Source organism: Chaetura pelagica, unplaced genomic scaffold (assembly GCF_000747805.2).
Source record: "Chaetura pelagica isolate M959 unplaced genomic scaffold, ChaPel_1.0 scaffold317, whole genome shotgun sequence".
In the NCBI taxonomy this organism is placed as follows: Eukaryota; Metazoa; Chordata; class Aves; order Apodiformes; family Apodidae; genus Chaetura; species Chaetura pelagica.
In genome coordinates this window covers 1,005,191-1,018,404 of record NW_009953864.1, presented here as the reverse complement: position 1 = coordinate 1,018,404, position 13,214 = coordinate 1,005,191, and the positions used below count along the sequence as shown (strand labels likewise).

Here is a 13,214-nt window from a genome sequence, read left to right as displayed (position 1 = left end):
ATTCAATCAACTTTTAATGCCTAATAATCCTTTTGTCCAACTTTGATTTCACAATCCTGAGTAAATCTTGTAAAAATAATGAACTATAAATTAAAACAATCCTATTATTGTTTGTGACAATTTTCAAAACTAGATAGTTTTCCCTTAGCCATTTTTTTGGGGTAAAATTTTATTTAATCAAATACTGAACTTGAAGCCTAGTGTTACTTTATGCTTTTGTCAAACAAACATTTGGATCCAATCAATCATATCCTTTCTAGCTTCTTCAATATAAGGTTTATCATCAGGTTTCATATCTTCTGGCTTCAACTGTGCAAACCCATGGACTTGTCCAGGATAAACTTTAATTTTATATGCAACTTTACAGTACTCTTTCAACTTCTCCTCCAGTAAGATGATCTGTAAAATAAAGCATTCTTCCATTATAATGTGGCTTTTTTTGTTTGTTTCCCAAACCTGCTGTTTCTTGTATTACTCCATCTTTGTCTTTCCTTGACTGTCAAACTCGAAGCAGTTCTGTTGATCAGCAGATGAGACAACACCTCCACAATTTAAGACTGAAACATTTTTTTAAAGTATGGATGAGCCTTTGGACCTCAACAGTTACTGCAGAGGTGGTTTGGTAAATCTCATTGCTGTAAAGGAACAAGTGCTCTTCTATTCAGAGACTTGGGCTTGTAACCGCATATTAAGCATTGAAATTTAGAGAACAGATTCCCTTATACACTTTTGTGCTAATTTCTATTAAAAAGTAAGAAAACTGGAGAACAAACACTTATTTTGCCCCAGCAAGCTTAATGCTACCCACTGTGCAGATTAGAGACAGTGCTGTAATGTATTTCATGTTCACTTGTTTTTTTTTGTTCCACAGAGCCCTTTACTGCTTAGTGCAGAAAACAATGTGTTTGAGGTTTTTGGGGTTTTGGTTTGTGTTTTTAAATGCAGGAATTTTTCATAGACAATCTGCACCACTACCTTGGAGAGAAAGCTCCTAAAGGAAAATACATGGTTTCAACGTGTAGCACATGGTGGAAAAAAATGTATTTATGAAAATTGTGCCCTGGGAAAAAGACACTTGCACCATAAAAAAAGGACAGGCACTGAAGAATTTGTTTTCCTGTGCAGAGGAGACACGTATTTGAGGTACAGATTAACGTGCTTAATACCAGTTAGAAGTAAATATTGACAGGCTTCTGCTTTCCCGTAACACACTGCAAGTTCCCCAGTTAGACCCTGCTCCTACACAAGAACCATGCTAGAGGTTGTATGTTGTCTTTGTCACTGAGAAGAGAAAGAAGTTACACACAGAAGATAGTACCAGTTTCCTACCCAGATGTTTATCCAGCCTCTCCATCAGAATATAGATGGCAGCCAGGAGTCAAAACAAATTCTCTAGGTTGCCGTAATTAGTTAAAAGCCACACCCACGCTTTTGACACTGTTAATTTTGCATTCGTGTACCAAAATCAAGTAGTCATTGGTACACATCATCAGAAAATTCACTTACTAGGCTGATTATTATTTTTTTTCATTCAAATTTCAAATTCAGTGGTTTAACTACCTGTTCTCCCAACCATAGCAGTAGTATCCACATTTTTGAGATGTTGGCTTATGTTGGCTCTCTCTGCCCAGTGTCACACTCTGCTTGTCCAGCCACTCAGAGACTGCTGACTGGTCTTTACTGCATTTCTCACCTCAAAAAAAAAGCAGCTTCGAATAACAAAAGCAAAGATATGGGGGGAGGTTTCAATATAAGTAAGACAATCCAGCCTGTCTGATTTTTCATATCTAAAAATGGTTTCTATCAAGCTGATTTCTGTGGGGGATAAAAGACTATGGGAAAAAAAGAAGCATTACCAGTACAACAGCTTACCTGATCATAAGAAATAGTGTGGTCTTTCTCACCAAAAATGAAAAATGTGGGGTTTAGTAAATTGTATCTTTCTTCAGAGTCCCTAATTATTCCTATAATGTGTTTAAGAAACAGTCCGTTAGGGAAGTTAACATTCTTGCAAGATAAATGGCAAATTAAAAGACAAACTTTCTACTTAGGTCTACTCATTAAATACATTTCTTAGATCGGGACAGGTTCTATTCCGATGGAGAAAAAAGCGTTTGCACTCTCCAAGCACTAAAAAGGTCAGAAAATTTCTATGCAAAAGAAAACAAACTTTTTCTGGTACCCACCATTCTTAAATTTTGATTCGAATACAGAGTATTGCTAAAATAACCATAATTAAAATCTGCAGCTCACCTTTGAGGTTTTACAGCATTGTTACAAAGCAATAACTAGACTTACAAACTATACATAGTCATATGAGCCCATGTAAGTTTTCAGGTGTTCTACACTACCATAGAGGGACACCCCAGCGGTTAATTGAGGATTTTTCAGCATCAAGTGATGTACTGCCATTCCACCCCAGGAAAACCCAACGATACCAATCTTCTTTGCACCGCACTGTTCCTTTAGATACTTCAAGACAACATCAGCTTCCCTAAGACATATAAACAAAAGTAAACTAAGGAATCTATTGCAGAATCAATACTTGAAAAAGCAAGAAGTAAATTAAAAGAGATACGTTAAATCCTCGCCCCCTATCATTCAAAACAGTGAATACTTAAAATCACATTGCAGCCTGCAGTAGTGACTTCTGTACTTAAATGGGAGTTAACAACTCTGGTCCTAGTTTAGGGAAGTACAGGTATAGGTACTTGAATTCTTACCTGAATTGTGACCTGCTCCTTTGTTTTCAAAAGAAGCAAATTTTTAACTGAATCACTTTGTCTAGGACAGCACAACTAAAGACAAGACATATCTGCAAGTAGAACAACATCTTGCATTATGGATTGTAGGAATAGATAAGCTTCACTGTGCTACCTCTGCAGAGTCCACCTATTTAGATAAAGATTTATCTTGAGTATGTCATTTTTGTTGCATAAGTAAATATTAAAATACCCTACCAAGCCCACATGCAATAATAATATACTAAAGTAGCAATTACTCAAAATTAAACTGTCCGTAGTGTTTAAAACATGAGTATTGCATGAGATATTGCACACAAAAAATATGCAAATTGTTTTTAATGTAGGCCAGAGCAGGTAAAATTTGTTTTCAATTGCTAATTTCTTAGCAATTCAATAGTTTGGGGGGTTTTATTATCTACTGAGTTTTAAATTAATTGTAAATGCACCCTGCTTACAGTAATCACTCTATTTTCAAATATTCTGCACATTAGTATGGTCATCACAGGTTTGGTTAGGCTGCCAAAAAAAGCAGTACAAGAATGACACAACCTGGAGATTGTGTCTTGGGTCCGTAGCACGTGCACCGTGAATGGATGAGCTCTCTCAGATTTGATTTGTTTGGAAGGGTACTAAGTCATGGGTGTGTTGCATTCTTCATGCTCTGAAAGATCTGGCCTTGAAGGCAGCTACAAGTGAACCCTCAAAAGAAAGCACAGGCATGTCCTTGAGGTCTTAATTGTTTAAGACAGTGCCCGCATATCTGCTTCCTCTTTGGAGTAGGACTTGTTTAACAGGTGTTAAGCATTTGTCTTTTTAAAAACTTCCATCACAGCTTCTGCAATATATGGTCAAAAGCTTTGCTGAGAGATGTTTCAGTTGCGCATGAACCTGTTGAAAGGGTCTTACAAGATGATAGCTGAGTAATAGGGTGTTGCTGCCTCACTCTCATCCTCTGAAGCCTCAGGCTGTGGTGATAGAAGCTGAGAAACAGTAACGCCTCACATAATTCAGGGAAGCCTTGTTACAGGCACTGCTAGGCTCTACAGAGAGTGGGCCCTCTATTTCACATTGAGAAAAACAGTTTAGTTGATCAGATGTATCTCAGGTTTTGGGCAGTGTTGCAAATTTTTATTGAGTGCTTCTCAGGAGAATATAATCTGATTCTATAACTATTTACAAGGCAGAAGGCAAGATGGGCAAGTAACAGCTGGCAGATAACAGAAGCAGATGTAGAACAGTTTTCCTTCCTTATCTTGAGGAACTGGAGGCGGAATCATCATTTGTGGGTGAGAGTGCTGGCTATTTCATGGCCTGTAAAACAGTGGCCATGAGCCTGTGCAGACAGTATTACATAGTTAGAAACAGGCCCAGGAGAACAAGATGGGGACAATAAGCAGAGTGACAGACCACGCAGATAATCCTGTCCAAATCCCAGCCAAGACAGTGCCCAGAATCACAGAAGAATTGCAGGAGAACAAGCAATTGTGTGTGTGTGCAGCCAGCTTGCCCTAATGTGAGGTATCACTTTTAATATTTCATACAAATTCCCCTCATTTGCCAGATGGCCTTTAAAGTTCAAGTACAAATAATTATCTTACTTGTCTACTTTCATAGGATCATGATCTTTCATCCATCCAGCAAAGTCAGCCCAGTGATCAGTACTTTTCCAGGGTTCTGTCCCCTTGAAGAAGTCTGGGCAGATTGTTCTGTGTGAGACATGAAATAGTGTAAGACATGGAATCTAGTCAACTTTCATGTCCAGGTGGAAAGAATCTGTGGATGCCTAGATGTCTCCTAAAGTATTTTCTACTTGCAAAGTACACATATACATGGTTACTATCTGAATCATATCCTACTCATCTTGTTCTCTCAATCGTCAGAGCAAAAGTATATGTCTTTCTATGGAAAAAAAACCAACACAAATAAACTTCCATTATTTCCTTAGACAGACTTAATACAAAAGTAAAGGGATTAAGCAACCCTCCTGATTCTATAGAAACACATCTATATCTTTTTGCTAGTAAAAGGTAAAGCAACTGTTCAAAAGGTTTAGTTCTGAAAAGCTTATACAACTTAAAAAATAGACACCAAGTTTATCCTCTAATAATGCTGCCACATAAGCACAAACACTGTCACTTGTTGACTTTCCTTTTGGCTTTGTGCTCAGGTAGCCATTTAGGATGGGTCAGTTTTACTAGCTATGGTGTCCTCGTGGGAATGTTTTGTCCCTTTGTGTTTTCATTTGCTCAGACTGACAGGATATGTTTGCTCTATATGTATGGGAACCACTATATGCCTTGCTTAGCTTTGGGGCCTGTGATTTATCAAAGTATGTAAGGGGAAGATAGAAAAAACTGTTGCTTACGTGTATCCATGCCCCGCAATCAAATCGACTATGTATCTAATGTCTGGAAACAGCCATCCAAATACATCATGAACCACAATCACAGCTTTGTCTGTGAAAAAAGATGGTCTACAAACATATGCCTTGATGTGCTCAATTAGTACTTCATGTCCAAGGGACCCATATTCAGATCTTCTTCCAGCACTATATAGGAAAGGATCAGCCATTTGGTAACCTAAAAAAAGAGATGGGAGAGGAAAAAGAGAGAAAGAAAGTAAAAATAATTTGTTAACACTAATTTTTAAGGGGAAATAAAGGCACGTATAATCTGCAGAAAGTAGTTCAATCACTTCTGTAAATAACATTGACATCCTTGTATGAAAGGAGAAAGTAGAAAAAAAGCAAAAACAATGTTCTAGTGCAGAATGTCTTAGTCTATGATGTGTTATTAAGCTAGGAATGAAGAGAAATAACAAAATAAAAGTTAAAAATTACAAACACACATGTAAGTCCTGACTCTCATGTCACCTTTGTTTTACTCCCATGCAACTCTGTCAGCACCAATGTGCAGCAGTAGTTTCACATGCCACTCTCTCCCCACACGTGGGGCCACAACTCGTGTCTTCATGGGGAGTCCCATGCTGGTTTCTCTGGATTGTGTGATGTGTAAGCACTCAGCTGCTACAAAGAAGTACAGCGTTCAGTGCTTCTCTCAGTGCTGGCACCTGCTAATTAATCCGTGCTTTTGGTAGCAGCATCACAAGCAGTTCTGGGAGCCAATGTATGGGGTGCAGCTGCTGAAGGACTACAGTATGGATCTGTGAAGTAGATTTCAATGCCTTTAGCCCATATGCCCGTGAAAAGGATTGCAAGAAAACAAGCAGATATGCAAATCTCATTCAAAATATGGTTTTGTTCCATCTCCAAAAATAGCAATTACAGACAATGAGCCAGTAGATGTACTAGAGAGATTAAAGTCAAAAGTTGTTCTGACTCTCTGTGTCAGAAGCTTGGAATGGACGCAGAGCAAAAAGTAGAATATGATCCTGTAATTACAAGTAGTGTTATAATGCATCTATACAAGGAATCCAATTAAGTCTGCAGGGGCAGCATTAATAGCAGCATTTCCTAGCCACGTACTGACTTCAAAACTGTCCTTGGGGATGCAGCACACACACCCGCATGCACATGACAACTGTCTACACTTGTTCATTTCTACACCAGCCTATCACTCCTGTTTGTGCTGGAGCATGTACTTCAAAAAACTATCTAGTCTTCATGGAAGTGCAGCAAATTCTGGTAAAAATGTATACCTTGCTCAGCTCTCCACTAAGCCCAGCAGCAGAGAGATAGGTTTCACTGAGTAGTGGGACATTCTGCCTAAGCAGTACGGACATGTTTGGAACCATGGTCCGCTCAGATTTGAAGAACAGAGCATCAGTGCCACAGAGACTCACCGCTTGCTTGTGCCTTGCACAACACTTCCCAGCTTGCGTGATTAACACAGGCTTAGTAACAGCATCTGAATTTTATATGCATTTTTAGACTGACTTAAACCTAAGATAATTAGTCTTCCCGACATATAATACAGGAACATTGTTCTTCCTCATTCTCTCCCAACCCTGAGGCTGCTGTCACCAGATCCAGCAGGGCCAGCATTGAGTTTGAGCAAATGTGCTTGATTACAGCTGTAACACCAGGCTGATAAAGTGTGGTGTAGAAATACAGGAACTGGACCAGAACGTGGCTTTACTGCTAGAATCAGGCTGCTTCAGAAACAGCATAGGTGGATGATCTCATATTGTGAATAATCCCCTGTGCTGATAACTGAGAGCTGATTACATTTTTTAGTTGTTCTCCCACTTTTCTCAACATCTGAATGTCAGGGTTGGTGCTGGGAAGCATAAAGTAGCCTGATCTTCAGAACTAAAACCTCCATTGTTTTAGCATTGTATTAAAGTGGAAGTTGTAACATGCATGGAAGAATATCTCCTAGTTTAAGCCCCTCGTAATAGGCCTGAACATGCTTGAGAGATTTCTGTTTTTCAAAAGCACTTCCTATGTCTGTTTTTTTAACCTAAGATGAAAGAGCATGTTGAAGTGCAAGAGACTGCCTGGAGGATTCCCAGGCACTCCCAATGACAGCTGATGGTGTCAGCTGGTTCCTGAGATGGCAGCCACAATATTAACCCACTAAGGCAATTTTTCAGAAGGGCACAACCTACAGTGTCCCCTTCACAGAAGTCGTTTTTAGGAGGCATCCGGCTTTGCAATGGTTGTGAAATAGCCTCCTGCCTATCTGTTGGTTCCTTCCCAGAAATCATTTCTTCGGCCTATCTTGATTGATGCCCAGCCAGCTGGGGCTTCTCCAGGCACCAGGCTGCAGAGAATGTTAGTAAATAGTCAGACACACCTGAACTGCTTAGAAATCTTTGATGGGATCCTGTTCAGTCAGAAGCTTTATTTGTGCCCGCCCACTTTGGCCCACGCAACATGGTGTGGCAAAGCAACAAGCCAGGATATTTCCTACCTATCTTGTCTCACCTCATTCCCCTTCCCACCAAGTTCAGCCATTACACTTTTCCTTTTCCTGCTTTCCCTGTGGCATGATTCCAAGCAAGCAGTATCTCACCTTTACACACCACTCCTTATCACTGAGCTCCAGCCCAGAGGAGATGCAGGGCCTGCACAAAGTCAGGAAAGGGGGGAAAAAACTCCTGCTTGCAGGGGAAAAAAAGGAGTTATATCCATGAGTCTGCTATCTTTTTGCTCATTAAGAAAAGGCCTTCTTTCAGTTTCTCCTCACCAGTGGTTCTACTCTTCATTGGGTATATTACTACCATTCAGTTTTTGTGCAAGTAACATAAAAACTGAGGAGAGTTATTTGTTATTATCACAAGGCAAAGGTGGGCTCCCTTGAGTGGTAGGGCAGACCTAAACTGCTACATTTTTTGGGAGCAACAATCACGTGGTTAAATCCTGCTGAGTCTTAGTTTTCAATAGGAAAAGCCAAATCCCTACCTGGGCCTGAAAAATCTTTTAAAAAAACAGGTAAAATAAGAGCAAAGGTAGTACTAAGGATAATCCTCACTTCTTAGAGTATAAGCATGTGATCTCAAAGTGCTGTGCTGTTTGGCAGGACCTTGGACTAGTGATGTCAAGATGTGACATCTCTGCCATTTTCCTGGGTCCAGTGATAACATTTTGAACTCCAGCAGTAAGTTATTTTAGTGATAATTGCTACAATGGACCAAAAAAAAAAAAAAAAAGGAAAATAATAGGAATTCATTGCTGTAGGGGCAAAATAAATTATTATGATCCTTTAATGTGCTCTTGCTATTGATGGATATAGAATAATTACCGGTGTCCTCAAAACTATTGCTGTGCTAAAGCTTGCAACAAGCACTCAAAATGAAACCAAATGTTTCCCAAAGTTGACACCCTTTATCTTCACCTTGTCCACTCCCTAATACTTGTCTTTTTTTACTGAAACCAAAATAAAAGTCTTTTTAAAGGAGTGGGTTTTTATGCCTGTCTCGTGCCTTTTCAAAGAGCTAGATCTAATTGCTTAGCAATTTCAGATTTCTCCATTTCAGCACAGTTAAAAGTAGTTAGCCTTTTCCTGCTGCCAGCTCAGTCTTTGTGGACCAGTTTACCATCACATACCTGGAGTAGAGGATCCTGTTTTAGCCCAGCTCGCTGCTTTGGCCCAGAGAGATACCAGCTAGGTTCCTCTAAACACCAGAAGAAAATCAGTTCTGCTGGCAGTTTTGCTCCTGCTGCTGCCCATCCAGCTTCCAGGTGCTCTTCAACTCTTCTGCAGACTTTGGGATTGGGAGGTGAAGAGGAGAGGCTTAGCATAGGAGTCATCCCAGCCAGGAAGGGTGGGGACACATCATGTAGAGAGGCAGGGTGCAGCAGGCTCCACATCACTTGCCTTTTACTCCACCTTCTATTTATTTATTTATTTATCTATCTATCAATTTGTTTATTTATTTATTTATTATTTTAGGAGTTTAGAAAGCAAGATACACACAAACACTATACTTCACTTATTTTTTTTCATCTCTGAATGTCTGTGATTCCTAGCAAAATAGCACAGAGAAGTTGAAGCAAGGCTTCTGAGTGTTATTATCAGCACACTTCAGTCTTCTGGGAGAATTTACCTTCCAGACCTGTACAAAACAAACGATGTGTGTGATGCAGCCACTCAAGACACTGCAGAATCTTTGCACCTCAGCATTTATAGCTCAGGCGTTTAACATCAGTGGTACATTTGCTGATGCTTTGTTAAATTCAGAGATGCACTTTCTTACAGCATATTCTTGCACTTTTATTGTCCAATTTGTGCCAAATGAAGATGAATCTCTCCTGGTAAAAGTGAAGCATAAAAAAGTCTCCCTAGCACACAGATCCAACATATTGCAGCCACACCCACAGGTATTCCCAACAAGTCCAAAAGTGTTCCAGATTATTTTTGATTAGACTTGCTTTCAACAAGTTAGAAACATTTGAGTCTGAGCTGCTTGTTATTGATGGTGGCTCATTGAAATTTTCCATTCTTTACCCCTCAGGCTGATGTCTACAATAGCTTTAGTTTCCTCTGTGGTTTGTGAATGTGTGCATGCTGGGGGGTGAGGAATGAGAGAAAAAAGAGCACAAAGAAAATTGCAATGTCATTTCATGTCAAAGATCAATAAAGAAATGTTGATTCTAAGTGTATATGACAAACAAATCCCACAGTCACTCTGCAGATCCTCAGCTGTACTCTGTGAGGTAATGACCCCTGTGTAAAACAGGTGACAGTTGGATTCATTCACCAAACTTCAGACATTTACAGTGAAGATGTCTACATGTCAGCAAGGTGTCTACCCTTCCACAGTTGCCATTGAGATTTAGGGTATGATTCACACTCTATGGGTGTCTTCCTCAGAACGAAATGGGTATTCCCCTAGATGCTACCAGCTGTGCTGATCATGGAGTTTAATAGCAGCCTACCCATCTAGTGCAGGTGTAGATTGCTGTGTGGAGTGTACTATCTATCACTCAGGCAAGGTGAGTCCCACCTCTGTGTGCTGTAGGAGCTACACGCAACTCCAAATTAGGGTTTGTCATGACCAGAGAGAGGGTGTTTGCCCTTTCATACCTATCAGTAACTTTGCACATCAGGATTGTACAAGAAACCATTAAAAAGATTGCTTGTGTTGCAAGGGAGGGAGTGGGGAGACGTCACTGAAAAGATCCAGTTTTTACTTTTATATTAATGGAATCTTGCTTGACCTTGTTGAACTCCACCTGGGTGGGCATGCTCTACTCAGATCCACAAGACTGAAGTACTGTCTTCCTACCTTGTCCCCCCAGACATGGGTCTGTACAAGCTGTAGTGGAACAGACTGAGCCAGGAGAAGCAGACATGTAATCCCATATGCATCTCATGGCTGTAAATCCTGTCTTCATGCCCGGCATCTCTAATTAGGGGTGGTTAGGGTGAAAGGAGAGCAAAGGGCTCGATCTGCTGTAGTGGAAACCTTTGCCTGCACACTGTGATTATGTTTGACTGGCAAATCCTAAATCATTTTCATCTCCCATACTTGAAGAGGCTGTCTCCCCATAAAATATAATCACCACCTCTGTAATGGACTCAGGATTATGGAGTAGACTGCACCTGTACATTTCATACAGTCTCAAGCAGTTTATATATTTAAGCCTGGTGTGAACATCTCTATTTTTAGGGTTGTCAAAAAAAATAAGGCAGATGAGGGTTGGAATGAGTACAACAGATTCTCTTGTCCAAGCACACAGTAGTCAAATTTCTCCTTCACCTGAAATACACAGCTGGGTTTTGTTTGGTTGGGTTGTTTGTTTTTTTTCCCCAAAGCTTTGTAACAATACTCATCCACTTGCTCCTCCTGGCTTTTTAGAAATGAGTGTGAAACAAAACCCCAAAGTAAATCTTCACAGCTGTTGGCTGCATTTTTAGCTGTATGTTAACAGAGGAAACAAGATCCTAGGGCATGCAAGCCTGCTGTCCCTGGGCAAAATGGGAAGGTATTCTCTCCCAGACAACTACTGATAGATTAAAACCCAGAAATCCAAGACCTCTGCTGGCATCTAGTGCAGAGGAGAAGGATTCCAATGGAGAGACCAATGCACAGGCTTAAACATGATCTGTTTACTGTCACCTGGTAGATTATCTGGAGTGCTGCTGGTAGCAACAAAGTTGTCATAAAAACCTGTTCCAAGTGTCTGTGCTGAGTGGTGCTCTTGCAGCCTAGAAGCTGCAGACAAGGCAAGAGGCTCCCCTCTCCTCTTGCATGGGTCCTGCTGGCAACAGCAGCCAAGGTACTGAGGGTACCTTGTGAAGAACCAGTGGAGAGGCTCTGAGGAAGGGTTAGCAGAGAAACATGGTGCAATGAGATCAGAACAGCTCTGTACCCAGCATCTGCCACGAGACCAAGAGACATCATTTGGGACTTGAGTGGCTACAGGAGGGGGATATAGCTAGTCCCTCACACAAGTTCACTGAAAAGAGAGGGTCTAATTAGTGGGCTTGTAATTTGGAGCTGGTTTGGGGGCTTTTCTTTTTGTGTGTCATTCTGATTCTTTTCCCTCCATCCAGTAAAAGGCTGCATATCTAAACCTACCGAGTCATCATGCAACACTTGGACCATGTAGGAGAGAAGGAATGTAGTTTAACAAAACTGATTGCATTTTCCAGGTTTCTGGCTTTGGTCTCTAGTCAGTGTTTGAATAAAAAATCTTGGAAGTCAGGCCAGCTCTTGTTATTACAAATCAAGGTTTGGCCAGAGGTTTACATGTACAGATGCTTTCACTGTCATCAGTGAAAAGGAGTCTCACGCTTACAATTTTCTTTACCCTTAGCTAGCGTGGTACTCCGGAGCACTACAAAAACCCTCGCAGAGTTTTCTGATTTGCTTCTCAGCGAGCCTCCTCTCCGCTCTCTCCCGTGCGCTGTTCCCGTGTGCCCAGGCAGGAGGCTCCGAGCGCTCCCAGCCCCGGTGCCCGCGCCCGGGGCTCCCGCTCCCTGCGCCCAGCGCAGCCGCCGCCGGCCCCACCGGGCACCGGGACACGGGGCGGCCGCGGCTCCTTGGCACCTCTCGCCGTGCTCGCACCCCCTTGCATTTGTAGTTCTTCTACAAAATAACAGGCTCAGTCTGTCACCACCCCTCCCCTTCGGCCGTCCTCTTCGCATCCGCCCCCTCTCCTGCCTTTCCACTCGACTCCCTTCCTGTAAGTTTTTGGGAAGTCACCCGGCTTCTCTCTGAGCGTCCCGCTTGGCTTTGGACAGGCAGGGGTTTGGCCTTGAGTGCGTACAGCTCCTCTTCTCCATCAAAGCGTGGCTCTGACCACAGGGACGGAAGGACGACGTATGTAAAGGAAAGAAAAGGTTTTCCAAAGGTATGTTGCCAAGGAGCTGGTTGCCACGTAGAAATGTGGTCGCCCCACAATGTGGTTGAGCTTCTGGGTTACTCATGTCTGGTTTGAGTTAATTTTTACACAGACTAAACTGTGCATGGTTAGTCCTATTTTGGCTGAAAGAGCCTGTAGGGTTTCAGAGGGTGTGTTTTGTGAACTTTATAGAAAAAGGGTGGAGTATAACTTTAATTACGCCAAAGCAATAACAGGAAAACGACTTTAATATTGTGCATGACATGCAGAGAGGCATATTAAAATTACCTAACACTGTCCAGGTGTTCCGAGGTTATTTAGTAACTCATCACTTGATTAAAACACACTTCCAATGGCATTTCAGTACAAGGCACAGGGTTCCAAGTAATAATTAATACTAACAGAAATAATAGGGTAAATAGTAAATTCTGGAGCAACTGCTCCAAAACAGGTACCCCAAATCAGAGGTAGCATCACTGTTGCAGAAACACTATAAAAAGAGACATGAGTAAGGTAACAAAATTAAGATTATATGAATAATTGCATGGATTAAGGTCTGATTTCCTTATCTAAAACCCTGAACGTCTATTTTTGCATGACTTAAGAATATGTTTATTATTTTTTCTTACCAAACATTTTGCATTTTTCTCTAAAACTACAAAAATTTTGAATCCTTCAAAGATTAAATCCTTCCACCCATTTAGTCATTGAAAGCT

At 41.1% G+C, this 13,214-nt stretch overlaps 1 protein-coding gene across 1 annotated transcript; it reads right to left on the bottom strand.

Annotated features, from left to right (window-relative positions):
• Positions 1–219: 219 nt before the first annotated feature.
• LOC104392002 (carboxymethylenebutenolidase homolog) lies at positions 220–5,315 on the bottom strand. The gene is made up of 5 exons (XM_010001356.1): positions 5,110–5,315; positions 4,343–4,450; positions 2,352–2,494; positions 1,873–1,964; positions 220–399 (listed from the first exon to the last, which is right to left on the bottom strand). Exons 1-5 carry the CDS (start codon positions 5,313–5,315, stop codon positions 220–222), a joined length of 729 nt encoding a protein of 242 aa, XP_009999658.1.
• Positions 5,316–13,214: the final 7,899 nt, after the last annotated feature.

Coding starts and splice junctions, on each gene's coding strand:
- LOC104392002 (XM_010001356.1), bottom strand. CDS start 5,315: ATGGCTGATCCTTTCCTATATAGTGCTGGAAGAAGATCTGAATATGGG. Junction 1,965..2,351: donor CGCTGGGGTGTCCCTCTATG/GTAGTGTAGAAC, acceptor AACACATTATAG/GAATAATTAGGGACTCTGAA. Junction 400..1,872: donor ACACTATTTCTTATGATCAG/GTAAGCTGTTGT, acceptor TTTATTTTACAG/ATCATCTTACTGGAGGAGAA.